The sequence below is a fragment of the Anoplopoma fimbria genome, chromosome 5 (genome assembly GCF_027596085.1).
Source record: "Anoplopoma fimbria isolate UVic2021 breed Golden Eagle Sablefish chromosome 5, Afim_UVic_2022, whole genome shotgun sequence".
Classification (NCBI taxonomy): domain Eukaryota; kingdom Metazoa; phylum Chordata; class Actinopteri; order Perciformes; family Anoplopomatidae; genus Anoplopoma; species Anoplopoma fimbria.
Window position 1 is genome coordinate 12,577,028 of NC_072453.1, and position 22,974 is coordinate 12,600,001.

General features: G+C 42.1%; 1 protein-coding gene across 2 annotated transcripts in view; it reads left to right on the top strand.

Annotated features, from left to right (window-relative positions):
• Positions 1-22,974, top strand: part of dock1 (dedicator of cytokinesis 1) — a 175,369-nt gene that overhangs the window by 102,462 nt on the left and 49,933 nt on the right. For both annotated transcript variants that reach the window (XM_054598615.1, XM_054598616.1), the window contains exons 28-29: positions 16,795-16,896; positions 18,834-18,928. In XM_054598615.1, the coding sequence (XP_054454590.1) occupies positions 16,795-16,896; positions 18,834-18,928 (197 nt within the window). The remainder of the gene's footprint in view (positions 1-16,794; positions 16,897-18,833; positions 18,929-22,974) is intronic.

Sequence of the window (22,974 nt, forward strand, 5' to 3'; positions counted from 1 at the left end):
ATTGTTAAGCTTGACTGTTCCATTTGTGGTTTGATATGGCATCATAGTAGTTCTGACATTAAAAGGGAACGCTAAGTTCATGTATATATTCATAAGTCTGATACTGTGACAGGATGAAACCAGATTTGCTGTTAATCCCCAGCACTCACAATCTCCTCCTTAGTTTCCTCCATATGCACAGCATTTATTGAAAAGCTGTTTGTGTGCATTACGTAGATTTTCCACACACATATTTTAATATTCATATTACATATTAAATCGCTCTCAGTTGTGCACTTGTAGCTCACACAAAATGTGTGTGTGTGAGAGAAGGACTGCATTAGATACTGCAGTTACAGCACAAGACTCATTGAGCCTCCAAAGCCTGAGAGTGTGTGCTGTACTCGTCATTAGTATCCATCCCTACTGTGTATAAAGCTAGAAATCACCACCAGTAAAGAAGCCTGCTGCTGTTTTCATGGAGGACTTCTTATCCTTGCACTGTAGCCTACGGACATTGTAGCGTTATTAGTTTTTATTTTTTTTGTTACTGGCTTTTACCCCACTGAATTGTTCCTTTTCGTTGTCATGAACTCACTCTCTGCAGTCAGTTGGCTTTTTGTGCGACGCCTGCACCCAGGTGGGTTCTTGGGAGTCTTGGTGAATTTACAGGAAGCTTGTAATTCATACGTCTGCTAGCAGAGAGGATAGATGGAGACAAGAACTCGGGGAAGGATGCATGCTGCAACGGCTGCCTGTTCTAATCAGAATGCATCAGATCACTCTCTCCTTTTCCTCTCCCCTCTCTTCTTCCTGCAGAACATAATATATATCTTCTTTCTGTTACACCTTTTTATTTATTTTTGTCTGTTCTCTTCCTCTCATTCTCTTCCCCCTTTTGTTGCTTTCTCTCTCTGTGTCTCTCCCCCCCCTCTCTCTCTCTCTCTCTCTCTCGTTGCCTTCTAGACACGCTGAGGTTTCAAAGCTGATGGGTAACTACAGAACTCCCCTGCTGCTCTCAGATTCCTCCTAGCCGTGACTAGCAGAGACAAAAAAACAAACACACACACACACACACACACACACACACACACACACACACACACACACACTACCACGCACAATGGACAAGAGGAAAATACTAGAATAAACAGGTGCATGGATGTAGATGGAGAGTTTGGATGCGGCAGAATTGAATGTGAGAGGAAATAGACAGGGATAATGATGAAGAGGGAAGATGAAGCCGGAGAGAAGAGGGTGCAGAAATGGCAAAAGCAATTCTGTTTTGTCAATAAGATGTATAATTATGTCATATAGTGGAAGGAGAGAGTGAGATGTATGAAGCTACTTTACAATCTACAAAAAAATAGAACTTCCTCAGTACACCTGTATATAAAATCAAAAGAAAATCATGTCAGGCTTTTTTGATCAATTCTGTCCCAGAAGGATTTGATGTATACAACAGTTTGAGCACCTTTTTTAAAGTGACTGTTTGCAGGACACACACAGGAACTATATTAAAGGAATAGGTCACCCGCATAATGAGCCTTTGTGAAACGGTAGTGTTTTGACTAGTTAGTTTTGGCAAATATGCATGTGTTTGGGTAGTAGTGAGCATAGGGCTGCATCAATTATACTTAGATTCTACTGCAGGACTTGTGAGAGTTTGTGCACGGCTGTATTGACATAGTTTTGCTGTTGACCTCACTTCCATTCATCAAGGATTTACTTTAGTTTTGGGATTCTCTGTTCACCGCGGAGGCATGCGAGAAAAACAGTTTGATTCGAGAATTCAAGGTAAAACGTGTGAGTAAATAAATGATAAACCAAAAAAATATCATTCAGACTTTTTCTTCCCATGATTGTGTGCATTCTTATTATTCTTGAGAGCAACACAGCAAGATCCACTGAGCACTTTTGGACCTCTCGCAGAGCTTTGGAGCAGTTTTTTTCTTCTGTGAGTGGCTCCACGCTTTGTTTGACTGAGGATGCACACACACAGTCCTACAGCTGGAGTCACACTGTTCCACTGATCAACAGGTGGTGGTGACGGGCTGGGATATACAGCCAGGGCAGAGAAGAAGACTGCGAGCTACTAAACATGGATCTAAACAATGTTGTATTTAAAATAATGGCTCTAATTCACATTTAGCCTACCAGCCTGCTTGACTGCTGACCCTGACCTCCACCTGCTGAGATCAATCATTTGTATCAATATCAAGTCACAGTAATGTTTGCGAGAACCTGACGCCACACGAGAAATGTATGCTTGAACCACAAGTCGATCTACAGGAACCTATTTGACATCATTTTTGACAATCAATGAATTGTTTGGCATTTTTCAAGTAATTGGAAATTGAATATATCTGTGTGGTTTGGAAGCAATTGTGAAGATGTCACCTCGGGCATTTGTCATTATGTAAAAGACAAAAGAGTTAATTGAATTTTTGAAACAAAAATAATTCTCAGTTGGGACGCTAAAAGTATGAAAACAACAAAATTATAGATCCCCAAACTCTACTCCTTCACATTAACAAAGAAAACTCCCGTCTTGTTTGCCTCTGCCTCGGGGCCCGTCGGAGCCCCAGTGGACCGGGCCCCGACTGCAAACCAGTGGGGGAAAACATGCTTCACACACCTCTTCCCCTCTTCAACAACAGACGCATGCGATTCACCTCAACTGCTTGGCATTGTTGCAGTGCTCCCTGGGAAGAAAAAGAAAATCTGACTCTTAATGAATAATCCTATTAGCACATGAAAGGTAACATCTGGCTTGTTCCAAAAAAGCAGTCGTTCTTTCATAGGAGAGCAATTTGTCTTCTGGATGAATGAATAACCCCCCCCCTTCCTCCTAGCAAGCAGGGCCACAGGAGGCCAATGCCCACTCCCCACTCCCCCCCCCGCCTCCTCTCAAACACACATTTACCTATTATGCATGGGTCGTGAAAAAGAGAAAAGTTCGCCGTCAGGTCTCTCTGTCAATGCATGACACCTCTGTGTAAAAGCTTTGTCGTGGCTTTGTTCGACTTTGTAGTCTTCTTGTTCCTTTTTTTTGCATCTGGAGCGATCGTGCACAGGGGTGACTGGCACAGACTCCTTTTCCTCCCGTTCACATAAGTGGCACAACAGTCAGTCTCCGTTTTCCCTCCCTGACGTGCGGTGCTGGCCGTCTGATTCCCTAAAAATAAAGATTGGCTTTGAAGCGGTGGGGCCGTCACTCCCATCACTCCTGGACCGCCGTGCCCAGAGGCAGCACTGAGGTTAACGGAAGCCAGGCAGTGACTGATGTGAAGGGAACATCATCCCTATCATTCTGTACAGTTGTTTTTACATTTGATAAATGAGTCCGTGTCAGCAGGTATTTACTTTTCATGTCACTCATGGGTACCGGCACATAACACACCCTTCAATTTCTAAAAAAAAATGGAAAATTCAATATCCTCCTCCTGCCATACCGTCTCTTTTATTTCTCACAGACAAATGTCTTTTTCTCCCTCTGTTATCTCTGTCTCTCTTTATCTATCTTCCCTCGGTCCTCTTCTCAGTGTCTGCGCAAAGTGAAATAGAGCAGAGGGGAGATTGTATCGGAACGTTGATGTGAGATATGGTTGAAGGGGGCGGGGGGGCGGAGAGTGATTGCGATTGCGGGAGGTTTGTGGTGATGAGTGGGAGTGACGTGAGTTTTGTGTGACAGCGGAGATGTGAGGGGTTGAAGGCGACCCATGTTCTCTCTCTCTCTCTCACACACACACACACACACACACACACACACACACACACACACACACACACACACACACACACACACACACACACTCCAATAATCTGTAAGGAGATGGTGACTTCATCCAGTCCATTAATCTAGATTAGTCTTTAGTTAAGGTCCTTCATCAGTCGCCGGCAAACTGTCGGATGGCCGGCTCTCATTAACTATTCCTCTGTTGTTGTGCAAAAACACACTGCTGCCTCCGTACGTGGGACAGCTGCTGCACGCGGAAAAATTCTGCAATTGTTCTTTTGGTTTAGATTACCAGTGTGGTTTATGTAACGCTCGCTCAGCTGCAAAAACAACCAGAGGAAATGCAGCATCATGCAAGGTCTTGTACGCAAGCACTGTTTCAGCTATGTATGCAGAGCCAGTCGGGTTAAATCTGGATCGAAATCCTCTCAGAAACAGGAAAAAAACCAGACCTGCCAGATGTGATTAATGTCAGCTAGCAGTGGCAGTGACTTTCCACCCTCGTTTCCTTTTAGATATAAACATTTTCCCTCTTTAAAGTTTTCTAAACTGACTGAATCGTCTCTTAAACTCAGCACCAACACATTCCCACATCCGCTGCCTGAGAAATCTCCCATAATCACTTCTGCTAGGGGGGGGGAAGCGAAGCAGAGGAAACTCAACCGAAGCAGAAATCAATCAGAGATTTACCTCCTTTCATCTGCCGCACGCGTTTGATATTCGATCAGCCGACTGAAAGGGAAAATCTCCAGTGAAAACATTCCCTGTGGATAATCCCAGGCGCTCAGTCCCACAGAGCGAGCAGATCCCTCGGATTTCCCACCTCCAGAGGTTATTTGATCAGGCTCCCAGTTGCAGACTGAGAGGTGAAATAGAGGAGAGAGAGAGAGAGAGAGAGAGAAGAGCGACTCACCTCAGACTGCGAATTACTGACGTAAAGGATGCGTTAGCCTAGATCCCTGGCTTTGCCCGTGCATGCCCCGTTCCCCTGGTGGATTGGAGGCGAGCTGGAAGAGGAGGCTATGCCATGGCCAGAAGTTAAGGGGACAGGCAGGCAGGCGGAGCAGCAGCAGCGGCAGTAGTTGGAGTAGTTGTTGCACATCGGCGTCCTCTGATCCAGTGGCGAGAAGGTTCCTCTAAGCCCCCGGTCGGAGTCAACACTCCCCCTCTTTTTCCCTCCTCTCCAACCCGTTCCCCTTTCCCTTTTTCTCCCAGCTCGGCGTCGGCAGGGGCTCACACTCACTCACTCACTCACACATGCATACACACACTCTCTCTCTCACACACACACGCACACACACACACACACACACACACTCACACACTCACACACTCACACACTGTGGCTGAACTCCGGACGCCTCAGCGACAGAGCCCACGCATGCAGAATATCCCCATCGTGCCGCTGCAGTTCTCCTCTCTGGCTTTCTCCCTTTTTTTTATTTTTTTCTGCGTGTGCGTGCATCTGAGTGTGTGTGTGTATAGAGAGAGAGAGAGAGCGAGAGAGAGTAAGATGGAGAGAGAGGTAGAGAGAGATGAGGGGAGGGAACATAGGAGAGAGGGAGAGAGAGCAGAGGGAGGAGGGAAGGTTGCAGTGGAGAAAGTACCGCTCCAGTTTTGGCTACATCTGGCAGGTTCATGCATCATCATCATCCCTTTTATCTCGTCATCGGTCAGAGCGGCTGTCAGTGACCTCACTTCCTTGGAGACCATATGCTCATCAAAACTTCCTTCGTCAGGAGGAGAAGAATCCACTTTGAATGCATCTGTTCAGACCGCACTTCTCCTCGCAGCCTGTCATGCCAGCATGGACAGATGTGTTGTGTGAGACTTTGCACAGTCTACATGCATCCCTGTGTCTTTAACTCGTGTGTGTGTGTGTGTGTGTGTGTGTGTGTGTGTGTGTGTGTGTGTGTGTGCGTGTGCGTGTTGCCCTGGCGTTTCCATAGATGCTCTATATCAATCCCGAGTGTTTCATCACAAGTCCGTACACCTCTCTTCGTGTGGGAAGAAGATCCATCTGCTTGTCCTCCTCCTCAAGAGTTTTTTGTTTTTTTTCCCCCCCGATCTCATCTGAGCGTTCATCCATCAGTCCTGGTCTAGTTAGTATTTCACACCGTTTGTGTAGCAGAAAACCTGTTTCTCATCTTTGGAATGTGCCTTTTCCCACTTGGACTTAATTGGATTTTTTATTGTATTATTGTAGTGCTCAATGAATGAAACAAGCAGGGAGGTAAATGAACCCTCTTGGTGAAGCCTTGATCATGTTAAAGTGGAGCTGTATTATATGGCTGGTTGGATGTTTTCAGAGCCTTAGCTCGCCCTCACTCTCTCTCTGGGAAACTCCTAGCTCTGCTTTAAGCCCCAGGTACCATGGTAATGAGCTGCAGCTCTCCAGACAGCTGCTGCTACTGTGTGTGTGTTTTGGCATTACAGTTTGCATGGGAAGTTTTTTTTTTTCCTTTCCATATACTGACCCGTGAACCGGCCTTTGTACAACACAAAACCCATAACGCATACAGCAAAGACTGGACTAACACCATTCAACCTCCAGAACCTTGTGGAGTCAATATGAAGGTTCTTCTTATCGAGGCTTCATGAAAACTACAATTCTGTAACTTTGGGTGAAAATGAAATCCACTCCTCAAAATGAAGCTCTCGTCAATAATTTAGTTATGTCAGGAGAAAAAAAAGAAATGTAATATTTTCAAAAACCTTATATGGAAATCAGCTTTAATCCACTTGAGGCGATCTTGTTTCAGATATGAACTTAGATTGGAATAATCTTTTAAGTAAAAGCATTTTCTAAATTGAACAACTAATAAGCAATCTTATTCTTAATAGTTCACGTCTCATTATAAAACCGTATTAATTCCACTTTATTGTTATCATAATTATGTGTTTCTCATTAGTTGTATTTCCCTGTCGATTCAAATTTTTTATTAAGATTTCTTTTTTCTATTATTGGATAATGTTTTGTCGTTATTGTGAGGTCATTTCCTGTACATTCATTTTTGTAATTTAGAAACGTTGAACTGGTATTAAATAAATAAATGAAACGGAATATCTGTCATATTGATGAACAAAAATGATTGAACCCTGAGTATAAAGTTAAAAACTTTCCAGCAAGCGTTTTATTATAAGACATATATTTTGTGTATATATATATATATGTATATATGCATATATATATATGCATGCCCTTCTAGTAGTGGTTGTCATAAAATCATCGGAGTCGAGCCAGAGTTTTCACCTTGGAGGAAGAAAAGAGGAGATGTTGAATTGTTTCATTATCTAAATAACATTAGTGTCAGCGTGTCCTGTGGAAGAAAGTGCTAAAACACTTTTAGAGAATCATAATGGAGATGTTGCTGAGTTATTACAGCCGGGTTCACTTCACACTTTACATCCATTAGACCGCCTTCCCTTGTTTATCGCTCTCTCGGCTGAGCCCTTTATGTGAATAACACAAAGTTGTGCGTCTCTTTGTTTAACCCTTCGCCTCATCTCGCCTCTCTCTGTCGTGACATAAGAGCTCCCTGTCTTCTCACTGCACTCACACTCCCAACACTGTTTATATGAGACTGGCTTCTTGTTTTTTTTTTGGAGTGACAGTAACACATCTGCTTCACAGCCAAAGGCTGCAGGTTTGACAAAGGAGAAAGCTGAATAATGTTTGTTAAGATTCGACCTTGGAACGTTGCGCTGCCTGGCAAGTGTTTTAGATTTGAACCCCGGGTTAATGGCATTTGTTTAATGGCTTTAACTCCCCTGGGACGTGATGTCTACTGTACGTGGGCTTGAATAGGACTTGCTCTTTTTTTTTTTCTTTTATTGGAATCTGCTCAGCGATGTTGCTGTGTAAGCAAACTGTTTCTCAGATAGATAAACCCGATGGCATTGGACAAGTCACTGGAGTGACTCTCCTCTATTGATTTCATTACCTCAAAGCCAAGCCCCTCGGGGGACTCATATTTGATGTCCTTGTCCCCTCGCATATATGCTAAACACAGTGCTGTGGTTGGAGGGAGATAAAGACCCAGTCCTACTTTTTTTTTTTTTTTTTTTAACTTTTGTTCTGTTCCACAAATGTCTGAATGTCACTATAAAATACAGTCCAAACAGCAGATACATCTTACACAAATATTATATTAAAATAAAATACGGCCAAAAAAAGTCCCTGGCTTAGGGTGAGCAACAAAGAAACGTACAACACTTGTTTCCTATTGTAGAAAGTGCATTCATAGCATACTGTCATGGTTTGATGCCTCCTTGAAGTCCAGTTGATGCCCTTGTTCCATGTTACCCCCTTATCATAGCGACTTAAAAAAAACACCACACAATGTGCATCTGGATTAAAAGTTACAAATGAATTCATTACGAAAACAAACAAAATGTCATCTTACATGGGAAGCATTAATGAAAAGCAATGAGGTATTGCATCGTTATTGTGTTCCTGGTACTTGATTGAGAATTAAATCTTGTCACATCCTCTTCAATGACATATTAATGCTGTTATGCAGCAGGACAATGATCTGAAACACACCAGCAAGTCCACCTCTGAATGGCTCAAAAAACCCAAAATGAAGGTTTTGGAGAGGCCTAGTCAAAGTCCGGACTTAAATCTGATTTGAGATGCTGTGGCATGACCTTTAACAAGCCGTTTATGCTCAAACCATCCAATGTGGCTGAATTAAAACAATTCTGCAAAGACGAGTGGGCCAAAATTCCTCCACAGCGATGTGAAAGACTCATTGCCAGTTATCGCAAACGCTTGATTGCAGTTGTAGCCTCCAAGGGTGGCACAACCAGTTATTAGGTTTAGGGGGCAATTACTTTTTCACATAGGGCCAGGTAGGTTTGGATAGCTTTTTTTCCCTTAATAAATGAAATCATCATTTAAAAACTGCATTTTGTATTTACTCTGGTTATATTTGTCTAATTTTTAAAAAAAAAAAATCAGGAAGGGGGCAAATACTTTTTCACAGCACTGTATAGCGTTATGGAGATAATAATTGACCTATGGGCTTTAGGGATTTTGGCCGTATCGCCAGCCTTACAGTAAGCCTAAACATTGTCAGGGCTGTAGTTCTCAAACTAATGATTCCCAGATAACATCCGTATGAAATTTTCATTTCGAGCCTTCCTACCAAACCGTCCCCTGAGCTGGTGCATTCATCCACACACAGTAAATTAGAGTGTTGAGTGTCATAGCTGTATGCAGCCGAATTACTAGATGGAGAAGAGAGCTGTCACTTTCTGGTGGCTTTGATCTTTCAGCAATCATGAAAGAGAAAAGGAAAAAGTTTAGCGTGTGTGTGCGTGCATGCGTGCGCGCGCGTGCGTGTGTGTGTGTGTGCGCTTATTTCAGCTGACAGGCTGATATGATGTGTCTGCTGCACTGCCCCAGCCAGACTCCGAGTGAGAAGCAGAGCTGAAAATGTGCCTAGCAGATACGTCAGCGATCGCTCCCCATCTGCTGCAGTCTTTTGGTCTTTCCATCAAACGTATGTACAAAGATGGCCCTAAGTCAGTGCAAAAAAACCAAAAAACAAGAAAGAATCCAGAGTGTGAGGCGGGTCAAAACAACATAAAGTTTAGCACAAGTATGTTTCTGATGCAAGTAACAAGAGGGAGATATATTGTTGAAATTTGATGGATAACGTTTAAGATCATTGAATCTCAACGTTTAAGGTATTTACAGTTTGTTTTGAGCGGATTTGATATCGCCAACTCAACTCACAACATTTAAAGCTGACCTTTATTGGCAATCTGGAGATCGACACATTCATATTGACTTGCACAATCCCTCCTTCATGCTCCAGTCCGTCCACACAATCTGCCACACCAACCGGCCAGTGGTCAGCGACCTCTCTTTCCTCTCCAGCGGATGATGTATGGTTGGCATTGGCCACGCAGAGCTTTCTTTTGAGAGAAAACGGCTTCGGCTCAATTGTGGTTTCCTCGCGTAAATGTAGGCGTCTGTTCAAGGACGTATAATGCTTTGATGTATTAAGAGTGTGAAAGTGTTTCCTCACACTGGTCTAAGTTGGACGCCCCGGTGTGTCCTTGGTTATTATTTGTTCTCTATGTATTCTGAAGTGTGTATCTGGATGTCAGCGTGCATTACGCCGAACGCTGGCGAGGAAGAAAATGAGGTGCGAATTGTTTCATCTGGCCTCGACCGGGTCCTCCTGTCCTGTTTCCACTGGCTGACCCGCCTGCCTGACACCTTGTTGGCCTGATGTTTGAGCCAAGTGGACCCGCTGTCGAGTCCTGCAGCAGTGGCCAAGTACCTCGCATGTGTCAGCTCTGCCTCCCTTTGACAGGCCGGTGTGAAAAGGGCCTCTCTCCTTTGCGTGTTTGTGTGTTGTGTGTGTGTGTGTGTGTGTGTGTGTGTGTGTGTGTCATAGTGGTGTATAGAGAAAACAGAGGTGGGCAGATGGATTTCCCCCTCTAGTACAGAAGCAGTAAGACACTATGTACTGATTTTAGAGCAACTGCTTCAAGTCATTATTGCTCCTAAGAGACAAAACAGGATAAAGTCCTAAAAATCTAGTTCATTTTTTTTCATAAATTATAGTTGTATTATAATTGATAATTCGTTGTATCAAATTTCAGTGGAATCCTATGATGACAATCTGATTATATTGATATTTTAACCAAAAAAAATCTGTTTTCTAAATAAATGAAAACGATATATTAAGGTTTTCTTTCTAATGTTTGTGTGTGAAGAGTTTTTGTTTTTATGTAACGCTTAATAGCAGAGCACAATTAATTGCTTGGAACACACAAAGTTATTTTTTTTTTTTTTTTTTAAATAAAGAAATAACTCCCTAATGACCGAGTGTTAGTTAGAAAATATACAAATTGACTATGAATAGGTTAATGTTTGTTTATTCTGCTACAGCAGAGGAGGCTTTTTCCTCTTGATTGATCCACAGCTACTTTACTTAATTTTTTTTGTATGTCGAGTTCTCCGCCATTTCACATTTTCATGTGAATTGTCCACAAAAAAACGCCTCAGTTGGAATTTTTCAATCTAACTCCCAACAATGCTTTCTGTTATTGACGAGTCAAATAGAAGAGATCTCACCGTGTGCTGTTTGTTACCTATCACCCAGTTCCTGATGGAGCAGTGTGAATCCGTTGTGTTTGCATTACAAGAGGAGTGTCTTCATCCCCGTCGGATTAAATAGCATCGTTACGGCGTGAGGTTTTCTGTGTGCTTGTGTAATTTCCGTTGTAATGAGCCAGCCAATTCATATTTCATAAGGCTTGAAGCTAATAGAGAGGAAGAGGGAGTCATTTTTGTCCCTTTAGGTCATCCCCCTCTCTTCCCCCTCATCAGGCTCTCCGTCTACATCTCTCTAGTGGCCGACACGCCACATCCCTACTGGCTTAATTAAAGGCTTAAGACAATGCTCTGTTTATGGGGCAACCCTTCACCACCAGAGCAAACATCTTTTTTTTTTTTTTTTTTTTTTTTTGCTTCTCCGCTGTCAGGCGCTAAAGTGAGATGAATTATCAGAGAGATGAGAGCTACAGAGCGACGTATGATGGATCTGGCCCGGCCTTCTAATCAGCGCTTTTTCATTTCCGCTAAGATTCTGCCTCATTTGCCCTCGAGCTTAAGATGGATACGGAGGCAGGGTTTCGGAAATCTGCAACTTCTGGACACTGTGATAGATACGAAAATGAAAGTATCTGTTTATTGTTTAGCTTGAGGAAATGGATCCGGTAGATAAATGCTCGAGATTGATGACAGCTCAAGTGGCGGACATGAAATGATTTACTTCCTTAAACGTATCGAGCATTCTTTTTTTTTTTTTTTTTGCCCTGTCCTTCAGGTGCTTCATCATCTCCAGTGTAAGCTCAATGATCAATCTAAAAGAAAATGATGGTTTTCCTGCTTCGCTCAGGTCCTTTTTAGCCTCTTTGAGTTCATGAGCTTTGTCTGGAATTGCTCCCTTGGATCCTTTCATGACAAACACTTAAAAGGGCACTCTTGTGTTTAGAGAATTGTGATTTCAGACGCTTATTTCTCATCATTTTGAATCATCACTGACGAGTGTGCTGTTTTATAACTGCAATTTATCTGTGTGTCATCTCAGGCGTAAAAAGGGCATAGGAGTACGACATTTAAAAAAAAATTAAATATAAATAGTGTACATGCTCTGAACACTACAATGTTGTCCAAGCAAGACTTTGCCTCTGTGTACCGTCACTGAGGCTTTTAAGGTATAGGTTACAACATTTGCTATTGGCAGAATTTTAATCACAGTAGAAGGATTTCCTTTTTTTTTAAATGTGATTTAATTCAAATAAATTTAGCCTTTAAGCTAGAATACATACAAGGCATGACATGCAGGACGCGTCACACAATGAAACTGAGAGCAGACTTGTATATTTAAAGCTGTATAACGAGTTGTGTTAGGATTTCTAAACTTTACTTGTTCTTGTTTTCTCCTGTTTCGGTTTGGTCATTTGTTGTTAATGTTAGGCAGGCAGCTGAAGAAGTATTTTCTGGTTCTCTCTCTTTCCCAACATCCCTCTGTGCAGCTCCTCAGTGTGTCACATACCTCCGTCACCCCCCACACCACAATCGGAAGTGATTGGCTCACTTTTAACTAGTGTGGCAGACCACTTATTTTCTTTTCCTGCTTTATTTGATTTCTGTCCTTCCTTTTTTCTCTCCTCTCGAAAATAAAATAAAATGGATAAACGCATTGTCATGGAAACGGAATAAAAGTGGAGAGATGAGCCATGAAAGGACTTGCTGGCCTTTCAGATCTTCTGGTTCACTCTTACCGCCGCTGGTCACTGTGATGGACCTGTGAAGTCAGCTGTATGACAGCGACTTTGTACTTATCAACTTTGAGCTGCAGACCTGAGAGCAGCATACCTGAACTTTCCCATTTGCCGTCATGCCCCCACATTTCTATTTCTTAGCCCTTTAGCAGCTGGTGTGGCATGTGTTCCTGTTCCGCATTTAGATCTTAATCGCTGCAGAGAGAAACTTCTGAAACTGTCTGTATCTTCCCCTCTGACACCCAAGTCAAGCTGGGAATGTGGCAGACAGATCCCTCACATGTATTTAATGTGCCATCCCGATTTGCCAGCTGACCCTACTGAGTCTATCAGCAATTACATTTTATTGGAAGCTTAAAGGATGGGGCTATTATTTTTATATTTTTTGTTAGCTTTTTATATAATTGTCTAGATTCACACCGCTGTTCCTTATGTATTCAAATCCGAACAATCAAGTTTTTTTCCTAGGGGCAAAATATGACACAGGGTTTCCGCATGAAGACATTGCTACATATGTATGTACATATATCCATATCCATATCATTGTGTATTACCTACAGTATGAGAAATGTACTGCTGTATATGCCACGTTAGTTCATATCCGAAAGTAACTCAATAACACTAACAGTCGAACCAGTGAAAGCAGTGGTAAACCAGCAACTCTCGTTTTCTGAGAGGTAGAATTTCTCGAGTAGAGTAGAGTCCTGTGGCTTTAAAGAGAAAGATATAAATACTTCATTTCCATTTCAGAAAGGGCCGTCTGTCGGCAAGGTAAAGTGGTGAAAATATTGTATAAATAGCGTACACTTAAATCGTGTTGAGGCATTTTATTTATGTCGTTATTGGGCAAAAATTCCATAATACCGTTCCAGCTCATTTTGATTCAAGTGGCACCCCAGGGTGGGCAGTTTTCTAAAAAAGGCAGCACATACATATTTAAAATGCAAAAGCGTTCTTGTTTATGTTTGTTTGTAGTCTGGGTAGTAGTGACTAAAGATGTTGGTGCAGGCTTTGGTTGAATGTAGATAATCAGTCAGTCTAAAGAGCAAAATACGCGTTCCGCATTGGCCAAAATGCAATCTCAAAACCCTCAGGCTGTAGTCTGAGGATGATTTCACTTTTTATTTCTTTGAAACGAGCTTGTAAATCGGCTACTGTTTAAACATCAGATTGTAAACGTCGTCTCTCAACTCAACACCTCAGAGTGCTCGTCAGTCATTTCAGACATCACCCCGATCTTGCTTGTGATCCCGATGCCATTGGCGGCGTTCCGTTCAAAAAAAACGATGTCGACCTGTTTCATTCATGAGCAACACGTTACTGCGATGAAATCAATAGTGGCCTTGGCGTATGTATGCCTGTGTTGTTGGCAGTCTTCATTGAACATTGGGAATACCTGAAGGTGTATGTAAGCATCGGTGGAGCCTTTTGGCAGGTCCCACACTGAGGCTTACAGCGTGTAAGATTTGCTCCGAAGGCTCGTCCTCTCGGGGTTTCATTCACATCTGAAGAGAAAGAGTGAGTGAGCGAGCATGGGATTCACTCCAGCTGATCCAGTCTGCGTGGTAGGGGGAGTTGCTGCAAGAAGCACCAGTGACTTCTAAAGACTGCTTTGAAGCCCTGGCTCCTTTTATAAATAAAGTGGCTGCCCAATGTTAGGGGAATTGCAACAGCCAGTGCCCCGTCCCCTCACGCCAGTTAGACTTGTGGATCTGGGAAATTAGAGTTTGAATGGAGAAAAGATGGTTTCAACATCTTCAAACAAGTCTTTGAATAATGCAGTCTTTGCAAGAGAAATATACGTTAAACCTTCTCTACAAGACCAATACCTCTAACCGACCTTTAAGTCAGACCCAGAGGTTATTCAAAACGCTTGTGATCAAGCGATTTCATCCTTTGTTCTCCACCTAAGACGTTGCAGAACTGTGACAGAAACGTCCTTTATTACACTATTACACCTAATGTGAACTGTTTTTCTAATCGGGCTTTGTCTAAATTCATTCTCCGTCTTTAACGCTGAAGAGCTGAGGCTGACATGCCCCCACGGATGAAAGAGCCCTGCCCTCTGTGCTTTAGAAAAACATATCCATATTAATATAACATGAGTCACACTGGCGTCTGTGAAGCAATACCGAGAGGGAAGTGAAGCAGTCATCAGCCCCAACGTAGCATAACAAAGGAAAAAGTGAGGGGAAACATGAATAATCGACGTTTGCATTGATTGTTTTGGATTCCTATGCGTGATGATCTTATTGTGTGGTAATTGCCATACATATAAACGATTAATAATTAACTTTTGTCTAAAGATATGACTATGTGCTTTACTGAAAACAAAGCAAACAAAGCAACAAAAAAAAAAGCTGAATTGTAGCGAGGGTTCAGGTGAGGTGAGGTGAGGTGAGGTGAGTGTGTGTGTGTGTGTGTGTGTGTGTGTGTGTGTGTGTGTGTGTGTGTGTGTGTGTGTGTGTGTGTGTGTGTGTGTGTGTGTGTGTGTGTGTGTGTGTGTGTGTGTGTGTGTGTGTGTGTGTGTGTGTGTGTGTGTGTGTGTGTGTGTGTTTTCAGCATTGTTTCTGCTCTGCTGTGTTTCTGCTCTGCTGTGTTTCGGTGGGTCAGGACTAATTACAGCTCAAGGAGAGGTTGTCCGGCAGAAACAGAACGCCTTGCGAGGATTAACTACCATGAAGCAGCTGAGTTATATCCCTCGCATGAGGCTTCACCTCACTGAGGTAGACCCGGTCCAGATTAAGGTCCCAGCCCGGGGTTTGTGCAGGAACGACTGGCGCTGTTGGAAAATGGCTTGGCTTTATTGTAACCAAAATCTCGTCGTAACTCAAAAAACACATCCGCTTTGCTCAAATTCACTTCATCTTATGGACGGGATCAATCAGTGCAAACCTTTCACTTCTTAAGAGAGTGTATTGAAGCTGCCTTGAGCGTCTGCCTTTGTGAAGAGAAAGAGGCTTTCAGTCAAAGATTGAAATAAATCTGCAGTTAAAGAGACATCAAATAGGGAAAAAGTTCTCTTTGGCCTTACATTTTCTTTTCTTTTTAAAATATCAGTTGCTCAAAGGGTTGTTGCTTTTTTTTTTTTTTTTTTTTTTTTTAGCTCCAGTTAAAGACGTATGTGTGTTCGTTGAAAAAGTCAGTCTCAATCCTTGGATGTGCTTACTTCAGTAGTTCTGAGATAGACAGTCACCTGTAACGCTCTTAATGCTTATCAGACTTTAGGCTTATTAATCTGGATGTGCTGTCATGCATTCTGTGAAAGAGCTGCTTTTTAATTACTTTCTCTTATCTTTGCTGCATTTTTCTTTGATCAGCCAGTTGAGGTAAAGCTGCTCTGGGAGTATTCCAATAATAACACTCTATGTTCTTCATCTTCAGAATCGGAGTCAGAATCCGCTTCCATGCGTGTACACATACATGGAATTTGACTCCGGTTACTTACGCTCAATAATACACAGAAACAGACTAATAAACAAAAAAAATCAAGGAGGTCCATGAAGAAAAAAGGATAAACGGTAACTATTTTGGACACAGAAATATAAAAATGCAAAAGTATATATATATATATGAACATAAAAACACAAAAAACAACGACAATGAAGTATTCAAAAGTATTTATGCAAATTCTGTAACGTGTTGCTGCATTTACAACATCAACCCTTCTCCATCTGTGTCTTTTTACTTTCCTTTTGTTCTACTACGAGTCTCTTGGTAGCTTATTATCGTGGTTTTCTGTATACATCCCGTGCTTGATTCATCTTTTCCTGTGATATTCTCAAACAACTCAAACCGGCAACCTTAAACAGTCACTCCAGTCAAACATACTGTCAAACAGGGGCCCTTTGTATGCGTCTGCTTTTATCCAGACACATAACTGGCATGACACCTGATGGCGGCGATAAGTCTCCACCCAGCCTTCCACACATTTGTCTTCCATTATCTGCTCTGAGATGTGCAGCAGGCTAACAAGAGCCAGACTAACGGGCCGTAAAGTGAAAGCAACACTTTAGGGACCTCACAGGCATTATCATCAGCTGAGACAAAGAGTGGAGGAGTGGAGGTCAGCCAGTTAATGAGATCAGCCACTGACGGAGGGCGCCTACCTTTTCAAACCTGGGAGGCCTGGCCTGCTTCAGTATTCAGATCCAATCAACTCAGCCAGTCACTATCCATCAAAATCACCTGCACCGAGTCATTCTATCCTCGGTCTTCAATTTGAACTTGATTGTGAATTGAATGCGCTTCTTTTTCTTCTCCAGGGGAGCTTCGTGGCCAGCATGACGGCCACACTGAGGCAGATGGACAACTATCATTACGATCATCTGATCAGCACCTTCGGCAAGATAAGGAGCGATGTGGTGGTGAGTACGTGCTTACCAGAGTGTCTGCGTGTCCTAGATGAGACTCTTCAGGGCTACATTGTCCAGTAAATGACTTAAATTGCAGGCCCCCAAAAGTTCAGTATAATTTTGCTGCATTTTCTAGAAATCTAAAGTTAGATTGGATCCGTTAAGGAAAATGTTTTTCCTCCACAATAACCTATGCAATTACGTTTGTGTTAGTCCTTGCCCTCGGGCTGCTACGTGCTCAGCATGCTCTTGATGATAGTAGCTCCTATGGGAAGAGGATCACTCGTTGCAACCAACCAGTTGTGGAGGAGGGGTTGAATCTCATTGATGCTATGGATTCCAGCTCTGAATAATCCCTCAGAGCTGTGTTTCTCAGGTATCTGCTGCTAGATTAGCATTATGTTACTCCACTCTGACAAGTCGGGAAATCCCACTGTTTGCTTTTTATGCCAACAAATGACTTTTGAGCTTCAAAGGATGGACCTTTAAACTCATTTATATTCCGGGTTAAGCTTAATAAACCAAAGTAGACAGAGATTCTGGTTTCACTTGCAGCACTAACCGCTTTTATTTGGTATTACATTCATAAATGCCTTGTAAGAACTTATTAACCTAGTAAGATTATCACTTATTAGTACTTGAGTTTGAGTTTGCTGACATTCGCTCCAGTCTGAAAAGCAGTATTTATCGAGCTGCTAGTTTTTATTGAGGCATTAATGGTATTTTTTAAGGTGACCGAAAAAAAGAAAAGAAATCGACTTGAATAGAACTCTCTGACCTTCATGATTGTATACCGGGCTTGTTTGAGGCTGCCTGTCTGGTTCCCAGCGCAGGATAAACATCCCTGTGATAAAGCTGGATCTTCCCACAGATTTATTGTTCCTGACGCTGGCGTGGGCCATATCCACATCTCAGAACTGGCTGCAGCCCAAAGGACTGTGTTGTTTTGCAGTTGTTCTCTAAACACGCCCAGCACAGGGATTCGTGCAGGAGGGAAAAATCAATAGCCAGAAATAGTTTTTTTTCATGCATATTTATGTTTTCTGTTTTTCGCTCTAACTCATATTATGAGAAAGCCATTGTAGGTGTGTCAGTAAAAGTATTTGTTCTCTTATTTCATAGGTTCCTTTTATATGCGTGCTCACAATCTGGCACCTGGCCGTTACGTCTGGGTATCAGTATTAGCACTTAGTTCCAAGTGGTATTGAATCTTCTCCAGTAGATTCTTTTTTTTTTTTTTTTTTTTTTCCAGATCCAGAAAAAAAACTAGTATTTGAATGGTTTTGCTCGCAACCAATCATCGATCAGTGTTCTTCAAATTAATGCGACATGAGATTGGCCAACTACGGCAGCACTTACAACCCATACAGCCGAGATTGCCTGCCATGTGCCTCCACATGATGGGTACTGAATAAAGTACTCTATTGCTAGCGTTTCAAATTTTGAAACCGTACCAAGCCTTAGTCAGAAATGATGATTGAGAGGGATGTTTTTGTATGACTTTATACATGTTTTGAAATGTTTTGAAAAATCTTTCTCATTGTGGCTTTTTAGGAGGGAGGATTTAAAGCCATGCTGCCATAGAAAAATAAATTGCTGATCATCTATTAGTTGTATAACTGAACCTACTTATCAAGTTGTCATGTTACGCTTTAATAGCTGATAATTATGTATGCGGTTTGTTAACTTAATATCCCAAGAACAGTTTTCCCGCGAGAAGAGAAGGCTGTAATCTCATTGTACTACGACATGTGAGGATTAAGAACAGGCTGGATTATTGGTGCCACCTGCAAAAGGAGAATATATGTGTTACCATGACCTTAAAAACTAATCCAAAAGCTGTTTCTGCCTGAAAGCCACAAACTCCTAACAGTTCATTTCAGATTGCCCTTATCTCGGAGGTGGAAAGAATAACAGTTTTCATTTTGAAAACTTTCTCTCTCTTGCAGGATTTCCTAATGGAAACATTTATCATGTTTAAAGATCTCATCGGGAAAAACGTCTACCCTTCAGACTGGGTCATAATGAACATGATGCAAAACAAGTAAGTACGACACCGCTGGACACACGCACGTAAAACACGCTGCTTTAAACTCACTACACTATGGATGCTATGTATCAGCAGTAGGATGTGGGTAAGCATATTTTCTACTGTGTTTATCTTCATGCAAATATCGGCACAAGGCCTCAGCAGTGTAGCAATCAGATGAGCAGTCAGCGCAGCCGCATACAATCACATGAATTATAGATGCTCGGGTGTATGCTGCCTGCTAATCTCCAAACTTAGTCTCAGCACCTCTTTACTTTGTTGCTTGTTGTGCTGCCACAGCCTTCTGTTTTATTAATGTGAACACTGCCGGATTCCATTTTTGGTTGAAAATATAAAGAGATGAAATGGGCTCTGCAGTTTTCAGAGTTTAGTCAGGAGCCGTGCTTTTATGCACCTGTCGGCTAGAAAAGTACTTAAAAGCGCTTTTGTGATATTTTTTTTTTCTTCTTCTTTTTTTTTTTCGTACTTCCAGTTGAATCTTTACAGAAATGACTTGTAGCAGAATGTGCAGTTGTTCTCTGTTATGCAATGGCACATCAACAGCTGCCAGATGAAAACTTTGAGTCAGTTTTTCGATAACAAGGGAAGTACATTTCTTCTTCCCCAGCAGCCTCTGTGCATTTTTGAAAAACTACTAGATTTGTTTTGAACAGTGGTCCAAGATCCATGGTCACTGTGAAATGTACATATCTGTACAAACGTACACCAGTAGAGCATCACACTCTTATGACATTGTCAGACTCCCAAATTGAAGTTGATGCAGCAACAAAAGAGATATCATCCATTTTTATTTCATACATTCTTCCTCCTTATCAAACCCTACATTACCCACAATGCAACGCAACTGCCGACAGTAAAAAACAAAAAAACAATTCAAGTGTGTTATGCTTTGAACGGCTAATGTAGCCTTGAGCTGATATTCTCAAGCAGAGATGAGGAGCTGGCTACAGAGGTCTGATAAGCTCATTAAAGTCTGACTACGCACCTCCACAAAAGAAAATCTATTTCACTTGTAGTCTTCAGCCCAGACCATCACTGACTCATGTGACATTTGAGGCAATTTATCAGATTTCATTCTGCTCCCTCTGGAGCCACAAAAGACTTTCCACCAAAAAGTGCAATAACAAGGCTTGGACCTGGAGCAGCATCTGCAGAGAGCTCACAGAGGCATCCCCCCAAGGTTGTCTGTGAGCTGATTGACTCCCTGCCCACTCCTTCCAAAACCATTTCAACATCATCACCAGCTAGCGTATTTGACTAGAGATTGCATTGCTTCTCAATTTTGCTTCTATTGCTTTCATCAGTCCATTTGATTGCTACAAGCCAGAGTTCCTTTTTGGAATTCATACCCCCCCCCCCCTCTCTAAAAACGCCATCAGCCACCTGGGTCGTAATGCAGAAGACATCGGCGTAGCGTGCTGATGATGCTCCAACAGAGCCCGGAAGGTGTGCAAATCACATCTGTTCTGCTGGAGACTGTGCTGTAGTGTTGGGATGTAAAAACATGCAGTCCTGACCCTGGCCAAACACACACACACACACACACACACACACACACACACACACACACACACACACACACACACAACATGTGCATCAACAACGCATGATTTGACGTGCATTCAGCAGACTACAAAGCTCACTCCACAATGTGATCCTTTACTTTCTGAAGCTGCTTTAGGGATGTGGTGAGCATCACTCAGATGCCAGCAGTTCTTTCTCAGATCATTCTTTGTACTTCTCATATGAAATGTTTTTTTTTTTTGTTGACTCTCAGACTGGAGGCCAATGTGTGGCTTCCACTGCCTCAGCAGGATGTACTTCAATTGAACCTTTTTTTCTATTTGCACCTTGTTTGTGACAGCCGTTAGATTCATTTAGCATTCTGGTGAGTACGTTCAGCCACTTGCTGGAGTTAAATCATTGTTCAACTCAATGAAAAATAAGACTGACTCATCTTGCAGTCTTTATACCCGAGCCTGTTTTGAATATCGCAGGTGAAGGCTTTGTGGCCAATTAGCAAAACTTCATTTTTCGCCATCCGACAGAGTGTTTGATGGCTTGTTTCCTGGAAACCCAAGGTGACACATTCATACGTCCCATGAGATAGGTATAAATGTTTTGGGTTTTTTTGACTGTATAAGGGCATGGAAGCTGTGTGCGTGTGTGTGTGTGTGCGTGTGCGTGTGTGTGTGTGTGTGTGTGTGTGTGTGTGTGTGTGTGTGTGTGTGTGTGTGTGTGTGTGTGTGTGTGTGTGTGTGTGTGTGTGTGTGTGTGTGTGTGTGTGTGTGTGTGTGTGCGTGTGTGTGTCTCATGCTCTATCGCTGTGTTCTCTGTGATTGCCAGAGCACCGGAGACTTATTGAATTCACAGCAGTCAAACTTGAAAGTGTCACGTCTCAGAGGCTGTAGCATTAAACCAACAACACCACTTTATTCTGAAGTTCATTTAGATTTCTAAAGCTCTGTTAAACTTTTGTTTGTTGTTAACTTGTTGTTAACTCTGTCCGTCCCATTAGTGATGGACATGGAGTGTACAGCGGGTTTATCAGAGCTTGTCTGCTTCGGCTGGGAAAAGGATTAATGACAGAAGTGAGACTGAACCATGAAGGAGAATAATTAGCTAAAAGATGTTAAAAGAGCTAAGGGTAGCTGAAGAGTTGGGTGATATTTTTTATTAAGCGACATGGTCATTGGATCCATTAATATGAAAATCTTGTTTAGTAGACTTTTAGAATATATGCTTGTTTTCTTTTTAAATTGCCTTAATAAAGCACTTATTTTAGCAGCATCATAACTCAGTTGACACATTTCAGAACTTTTATAAAAATACATTTGGAAGCATATTTAGATTTTTAGATTAGTTTCTGTGGCAAGTCCATCCACACTTGCCACAGTCAGCACACAGATAGCCACCCACGGCATCAGCAGACTGTTCTTTCATGTCCACACATTAGGATCGCACCACTAATGAGACGGGCATGAGCGCTAGCAGAAGTCGTTTCCTCCCACTCCTTCTTCTCCACCCATTGCTTCTCACTTCCTCCATGTTGTAAACCGATTTATGAGCTCTAATTGCCATGGGGAAAGCAGCAGCATCAGGCTGATTGGCCATTGGCTGCCATTTCTACCATGCCAGCTGACCATGGCTCAATAGTGACTGCTAACCGGCAGTAGACATGGACTCACACTTGTCCTCCAAAGTCAAAATTTTTCTCACTTAGGTTACTCAGGTCATTACACCCAAAATGGACATCTGAAGCGTATGTGTGTCGGGCTCTGCTGACCCTGACCTCAAGGTTCCACTCTGGGCTTGTCTGGCATCATTCAAGAGACCTAGATTTTTGTTCACATTTGAAAGCATGTTAGCTATCTTTGTTGCAGTGTTGCAGTAAAATGGAACAAGGGGATTCAACATGAATGCTATTTGTAATAATTAAGCAGCATTTAAAGCTCCTCTTTAGATGTGGCAATATATATATATTTTTTTAGAGGTACAAGTGCCCTGTAGGTAAACCTTGATTTTTGTTAAAGAGTGCTTTCTGAATTAGCACAAGTTGGAATTTGCTTAAGTGCTATAGTTACTGTCGGTTTTCTCACAGGGATAAAAAAAACAACAACTTGTATCACAGTGTTGTTTTTTTTTACCAGAGAACAGCTGCCGGCTGCTTTGTGCAGTCAGCTAAATGCTTTACAGATCTGCATAGTAAACTTTTCAAGAGCTCTGTGCTCCTCAACCTTACATCCCGAGATGTGCTGAATCACTGCATGCTAAGTGCTATCTTCATCATCAATCTGAACATTCTGACTGCATTGCCAATGTTTTTCTTCCTCCCAGCCGTAAGGCGAAGCGTTTGAACAGCTGTTGCTGTTGCAGCCAGCAAAAGACTTAATTAACAGATTGAGTAAAAATGAAGATCAATTGTAATTAGTGATATTTGACAAATTGATAAGTGTTGAGTATTTCATTCTCCCAGTATAAAATGTTAACACTTTAATGGCTTAAATTACTCAAAAACAACAAAAGGGCAGTTCACAGAT